The sequence below is a fragment of the Triticum dicoccoides genome, chromosome 2A (genome assembly GCF_002162155.2).
Source record: "Triticum dicoccoides isolate Atlit2015 ecotype Zavitan chromosome 2A, WEW_v2.0, whole genome shotgun sequence".
In the NCBI taxonomy this organism is placed as follows: domain Eukaryota; kingdom Viridiplantae; phylum Streptophyta; class Magnoliopsida; order Poales; family Poaceae; genus Triticum; species Triticum dicoccoides.
In genome coordinates, this window is record NC_041382.1 from 620074288 (window position 1) to 620081441 (window position 7154).

Here is a 7154-nt window from a genome sequence, read left to right on the forward strand (position 1 = left end):
GATGTTGGCGCACGCGGCTCCTTCGGCGCCCACGGCGCCCCTGGTGCCCCCGACGTTGGCGCCTGTGGCCCCCGCGGCCCCCTCGGCGCCCCCGGCCAGTCCGGTCACCCGCGCCCGTACGGGTGTTTTTCGGCCGAGCTCGCGCTACGCCTCGGATGACTACGTTCATGCGGCGTCCACCTCTGAGCCGTCGCCATTGCCGTCCTCCGTTCGAGCCGCTCTTCGTGACCTCTCTGGATGGCTGCGATGCAAGAGAAGTTTGTCGCCCTGTTGCGTGCTACCTCTTAAGCACTGCGTTGGTTTCCCCGAAAAGGAAGGGATGATGCAGCAAAGTAGCGTAAGTATTTCCCTCAGTTTTTGAGAACCAAGGTATCAATCCGGTAGGAGGCTACGCGCGAGTCCCTCGTACCTGCACAAAACAAATAAATCCTCGCAACCAACGCAAATAGGGGTTGTCAATCCCTATAGGGCCACTTACGAGAGTGAGATCTGATAGATATGATAAAGATAATATTTTTGGTATTTTTATGATAAAGATGCAAAGTAAAATAAAGGCAAAGTAAATAACAAAGTAGTAGGAGATCAATATGATAAAGATAGAACCAGGGGCCATAGGTTTCACTAGTGGCTTCTCTCGAGAGAATAAGTATTCTACGGTGGGTGAACAAATTATTGTTGAGCAATTAACAGAATTGAGCATAGTTATGAGAATATCTAGGCATGATCATGTATATAGGCATCACGTCCGAGACAAGTAGACCGGCTCTTGCCTGCATCTACTACTATTACTCCACTCATCGACCACTATCCAGCATGCATCTAGAGTATTAAGTTAAAAACAGAGTAAGCCTTAAGCAAGATGACATGATGTAGAGGGATAGACTCATGCAATATGAAGAAAACCCCATCTTGTTATCCTCGATGGCAACAATACAATACGTGCCTTGCTGCCCTTACTGTCACCGGGAAAGGACACCGCAAGATTGAACCCAAAGCTAAGCACTTCTCCCATTGCAAGAAAGATCAATCTAGTAGGCCAAACCAAACTGATAATTCGAAGAGACTTGCAAAGATAACCAATCATACATAAAAGAATTCAAAGAAGATTCAAATATTATTCATAGATAGACTTGATCATAAACCCACAATTCATCGGTCTCAACAAACACACCGCAAAAAGAAGATTACATCGAATGGTTCTCCACAAGAGAGGGGGAGAACATTGTATTGAGATCCAAAAAGAGAGAAGAAGCCATCTATCTAATAACTATGGACCCGTAGGTCTGAGGTAAACTACTCACACTTCATCGGAGAGGCTATGGTGTTGATGTAGAAGCCCTCCGTGATCGATGCCCCCTCCGGCGGAGCTCCGGAACAGGCCCCAAGATGGGATCTCGTGGATACAGAAAGTTACGGCGGTGGAATTAGGGTTTTGGCTCTGTATCTGATCGTTTGGGGGTACGTGGATATATATAGGAGGAAGGAGTACGTCGGTGGAGCAAAAGGGGGCCCACGAGGGTGGAGGGCGCGCCTGCCGGCCTCCTGTTTCGTGCCTTGACATAGGGTCCAAGTCTTCTGGGTCTTATTCGATGAGAAAATCACATTCCCGAAGGTTTCATTCCGTTTGGAGTCTGTTTGGTATTCCTTTTCTTCGAAACCCTAAAACAGGCAAAAAACAGCAATTCTGGGCTGGGCCTCCGGTTAATAGGTTAGTCCCAAAAATAATATAAAAGTGGATAATAAAGCCCAATAGTGTCCAAAACAGTAGATAATATAGCATGGAGCAATCAAAAGTTATAGATACGTTGGAGACGTATCATTGCGCAACCGGACATGGCAGCTTGTTCCCCGGCACGCCAACGTGATTACCGGGAAGTGGGTCTTTAAACACAAGCTCCGTCCTGATGGTACCCTTGATCGCTACAAAGCGCGCTGGGTCGTTCGTGGCTTCCGACAGCGTGCTGGCATCGACTTCGCCGACAACTTTGCTTCGGTCGTCAAGCCCGGCACGATACGCACGGTTCTCCACCTTACGGTCTCCCGTGCTTGGCCGGTGCACCAGATGGATGTCTCCAACGCCTTCCTCCATGGTCACCTCGAGGAGCAGGTCTTTTGCCAGCAGCCCATCGGGTTTGTTGACCCGGCGCTTCCCGACCACGTGTGCCTGCTTTCGCGGTCCTTGTACGGACTCAAGCAGGCTCCGTATGCTTGGTACCAGTGCATTGCGGCGTTTCTCCACCAGCTTGGGTTCCGCTCTACCCGCTCGGATGCCTCGCTCTTCATCTATCATCAGGGCTCTGACACGGTCTACTTGCTGCTCTATGTTGACGACATCATCCTGACGGCATGTACGGCTGGTCTCCTCAGTCGGCTCACGACTCGTCTTCGCGCTGAGTTCGCCATCAAGGACTTGGGTCCTTTGCACTACTTCCTCAGTGTCGAGGTGGTGTGCCATCCGGATGGCTTCTTCCTTCATCAGCGGAAGTACGCTCATGAGCTCCTCGAGCGCGCTGGCATGCTTAACTGCAAGCCCGCCGCTACGCCTGTTGATACGAAGGCCAAGCTTTCTGCCACGGATGGTTCTCCTGCTTCGGATGCTACTTTCTATCGGTCTATCGTTGGTGCTCTCCAGTACCTCACTCTCACTCGACCGGAGATCCAGTATACCGTGCAGCAGGTGTGTCTTCATATGCATGCTCCTCGCGACGTTCATTAGGCTGCCGTCAAGCGAATTCTCCGCTATATCTGTGGCACTATGGATCTTGGCGTCACGCTTCACGCCTCCGCCGACACCGCCCTCACCGCCTACTCCGATGCAGACTGGGCGGGCTGCCCTGACACTCGTCGCTCCACTTCGGGCTATTGTGTCTACCTTGGACCCTCACTCATCGCGTGGTCGTCCAAGCGGCAACCTACGGTCTCTCGTTTCAGTGCTGAGGCTGAGTATCGTGCAGTGGTAAACCACGTTGCCGAGTGTTCGTGGCTTTGCCAGCTGCTTCAGGAGCTCTCTTGCCCTGTTGACCATGCCACGGTGGTATACTGCGACAATGTCTCGGCGGTCTACCTCTCCGCTAACCCGGTGCATCATCGACGGACCAAGCATATTGAGTTGGATATTCATTTTGTTCGGGAACAGGTGGCCCTTGGCCATATTCATGTTTTACACGTCCCTACTTCCCAACAATTTGCAGATATCATGACTAAGGGCTTGCCTATGGCGTCATTTGAGGAGTTCCGGTCCAGTCTTTGCGTCAGTCGCGGTGCCGCTTCGACTGCGGGGGGTGTTGAGTATATGTGTTATGTGCATATTGTGTATCGGGCCCGCCTCCTAGTTTCTTGTATAGTTGAGGTCTGTGGCCCACTTTTGTACATCATATATACGTGCCTATGCACGAGAGCAATACATCGTGCAATCATAATCTCATACAATGCCAACTATTCGAACCTCGGAATGCATCTTTGTTTTTACTTAATCCCTCATTGTAGCTCTTGTACTTTTGGCAAGTTTTGCTTCCATGGTTACTTCCTTCAACCATAGTTTAAAATTGGCAACTAAATTGAAAATCATTTATTTAACACTCCTTCCCAATACATAATGATTGGTCACTCATCATGGGTGACATGGTTTCCATAGGAAGCGAGGTGATCACTTGCTCCCTTTGCTCACCGGAGGGGGTTGACACGCGCGACCATCAGACGAGGCCTGGATACTATAACGTCGGCATGAGAAAACTAGGGCTTCCACATCGGAACCGAGAACCTCAACTGGAAGCTATATTCTTCATGGTCTATATATAGGGCTACATGGTAGTATCATATCTGCTAGACTTGAGAAGGAAGGGCTCTACATGGGTCACAGCTGCCGCCAAGTGGTGACTAGCAAGGTGGTGGGAGGGAGAGGAGGGGACACACACGAAGGGTCTCACGGGAGTAGGGAAGTTCATTTCTTTCACAAATAAAGTATAAACGGAGATACTCATATACACCCACATCCTTTCCCTATGAGCCTTTAGAGTGACTGAGCCAGTATATCTTCAGATTCACGAAATCACCACAAGCCTCACATAGTCGACGTACGGGAATGTAGTCTCGTACGGAACGAACATCCTCAAAAAAGTTGAAATAAATCCATGAAAGAAAACAAGGAACTTGAACCCGAATGGGCTGGTCCCATCACAAGAAGCGAACCATGTGAGAGCCACAGTCAGTTCACAAGAGTAGGAAATCTGAGGCAATTCCTTTAGCGGTTGCCTTTTTTTTTGCACAGCCAAGTCTGGCGTTGACAATTTTCTACCCTTTCTTATCTTGTAAATATACTTTTTGTAAAAATTTGTGTAATAGCATAGTTTTCTATGGTATTTTATTTATATAATAAGCTCTGTAGGATTCTCCCTAGAAAAAAAATGGAAAAGTGTTGTAGGGTTCCCTCCCGGCCGTTACCATGGTTTCTTTGTTGAAAAATGAGATACTAAATGCATGAAAAAGCTCACCAACTAAACTCCTCAATGCATAGGACCATATGTGCTTAGCTTCTTGTTCGGCAATCAAACTCTCTCATTAGTGTTTTGCATAGATCCGCGTGCTTGGCATCATTTCTGCTGGGTCATGAAAGTGCTCTTTCTCCTTAATTGTTTTGTCACATCAGATTGTCCTATTCTTATACACCACGAAGCATTGAGAAGGGTTAGTTTGCTCTTTCGAGTTTCTTTTTTCCTTTCCAGAACCGCAAAGACCAGCTATAGCTGTAACACACAGTTTTAAATGGTTTTTAAGACTCAGTAAGCCAACAGGAACCGTTGAATTACCAATCGGTTTCACCCATAGTTTTTATGCTCACTAACTTTTATTTTGGTGGTTTCAGAGTTCGCCTCCGTATAAATGCCAACAGAGTATGCGTGCTCATGAAAATCAGATTTGCAGGAGAAGAACGAGAGCGATGACCACGATCACAGTTCCTCAAGTTGTCCCTTCTCCGGTTGAAGATGCTGAGGCGCTCATGAAGGCCTTCCAAGGTTATATTATCCCCGGAATTTACCTCGCTGTTTCGGTTCATCGATTTATTCTAGTGCATAGGTCCTGAATCTTGGTCATAACCTCGCAATATGTGTAGTGATTTTTGCAACATTTTTGTGGTTCAGGATGGGGCACCGACGAGCAGGCAGTGATCTACATACTAGCTCACCGGGACGCGGCCCAGAGGAAGCTGATCCGGCAGGCGTACGAAGAGAAGTACAACGAGCTCCTCACCGACCGGCTCCAGTCTGAACTTTCCGGCGATCTTCAGGTGACCACACATTTTCAGAATCTCCCTTTCTTCTTCTCTGAATGAACCAGCGAGTGATCTTGGTGACTACAGACAGCGATGGGCTACTGGGTACTCGACCCCACGGAGAGGCAGGCCGTGATCGCCAACGCCGCCACGAAGTGCATCGACGAGGAGTACCCCGTGATCGTGGAGATCGCGTGCGCCAACTCGCCCGCCGAGCTCCTGGAAGTGAAGCAGGCCTACCACGCCATCTACAAGCGCTCGCTGGAGGAAGACGTCGCCGCTGGTGCCACGGGAAACCTCCGTAACGTATGATATCTGGTTGTCACTAGAGCACGCGACAAGGGAAAGCTCTGTTCCCCAAACTAATGGCGATCCCTGTCCCTGCTGTGTTCAGCTCTTGGTCGCCCTGGTGAGCACCTACAGGTACGACGGCGACGAGGTGAACGGCGGGCTGGCGAGATCGGAGGCGAAGATCATTCAAGCGGACGTGAAGAACGGCGTCACGGCGGACCACGGGGAGCTCATTAGGGTCCTGGGCACCAGGAGCAGAGCCCAGCTCGGCGCCACGTTCAACTGCTTCAGAGATGAGCACGGCACCACCGTCACCAAGGTCCGGCCACCGCCCATACATAACCAAAAATCTGCTAAATTTCTTCAGGCTTTGGATCAATTTATTAGGCGATGATGTGGTCAATATATAATGCCATCTGTATCATCCATCGGCTAGGCCCTGCTGCATGGGTCCGATCCGACGGGCTACGCGCGCGTGCTGCGGACCGCGGCGAGGTGCATCGCCGACACGGACAAGTACTTCGCCAAGGTCCTGAGGAACGCGATGCACAAGTCGGGGACCGACGAGGAGAGCCTGCTCCGGGTGGTGGTGATGCACGCGGAGAAGGACCTCAGGGCCATCAAAGACGAGTTCCACAGGAGGGCGTCGGTTGCCTTGGAGCAAGCCATCGCCAAGGAAACCTCCGGTGACTTCAAGACCTTCATCATGGCTCTTGTTGGGACTAGCCAATAAACCATATGCATCCAAGAATAAGATCTCTGCTTTTTACTGTCTTCCGTGTTGCAAGACTTCAAGTATCTCAATTAATGAATAATGTCTAGGTAACTAGATATAATAGCTCCTGTGTTGCTGCGGAAATTGGTTGTAATAAATTTTAATACTTTGTTTGTGTGAAAGAAGAATATTTGGATTAACAATATGAAAAATAAAACTGATAATTCATATGATTATTGAATTTTATTATCGTCGTATATCTGTATTTTCAAAAATATAATCATATACTCCTGAACAGCTGAGATTTTTTTCTAATAAAATTTTGTCACTCATAAGGTGCCACCAATCACACCAGGGTAGCATCCTCCCCGCTCACATTTTTCTTCGATAAAGAGCGCTCTTATTGACTCATATCGTAGCATCGAGGGATACAATCATCATGAGTGCACACCCAACCTCTGCATAATTAGGATACATGTCGTGGTTCTAAGTCTGACAGTAGAGTGGGGGGTAGGTATAGAGAGGCAAGGTCCTAGCTATGGAGAGGTTGTAAACACAAGGGATGTACGAGTTCAGGCCCTTCTCGGAAGAAGTAAAAGCCCTACGTCTCGGAGCCCAGAGGCGGTCAAGTGGATTATATGTATATGAGTTACAGGGTGCCGAACCCTTCTGCCTGTGGAGGGGGGTGGCTTATATAGAGTGCGCCAGGACCCCAGCCAGCCCACGTAATGAAGGGTTTAAGGTGTATTTAGTCCGGGGCGTTACTGGTAACGTCCCACATAAAGTGTCTTAACTATCATAAAGTCTACTTAACTACAGGCCGTTGCAGTGCAGAGTGCCTTTTGACCTCCTGGTAGTCGAGTGAGTCTTCGTGGTCGA

The 7154-nt window shown here is 49.1% G+C and overlaps 1 protein-coding gene across 1 annotated transcript; it reads left to right on the forward strand.

Annotated features, from left to right (window-relative positions):
- Positions 1 to 4908: 4908 nt before the first annotated feature.
- Positions 4909 to 6327, forward strand: LOC119359710 (annexin-like protein RJ4). The gene is made up of 5 exons (XM_037625813.1): positions 4909 to 5012; positions 5139 to 5284; positions 5357 to 5575; positions 5664 to 5879; positions 5997 to 6327. Exons 1-5 carry the CDS (start codon positions 4937 to 4939, stop codon positions 6291 to 6293), a joined length of 954 nt encoding a protein of 317 aa, XP_037481710.1. The 5' UTR covers positions 4909 to 4936; the 3' UTR covers positions 6294 to 6327.
- Positions 6328 to 7154: the final 827 nt, after the last annotated feature.

What these genes read in the sequence shown, in the direction of transcription:
- LOC119359710 (XM_037625813.1), top strand. Translation starts at nt 4,937, where the DNA reads ATGACCACGATCACAGTTCCTCAAGTTGTCCCTTCTCCGGTTGAAGAT. An exon ending in GCTCATGAAGGCCTTCCAAG is followed by an intron (nt 5,013 to 5,138) that starts GTTATATTATCC and finishes TTTGTGGTTCAG; the next exon opens with GATGGGGCACCGACGAGCAG. An exon ending in ACGGCACCACCGTCACCAAG is followed by an intron (nt 5,880 to 5,996) that starts GTCCGGCCACCG and finishes TCCATCGGCTAG; the next exon opens with GCCCTGCTGCATGGGTCCGA.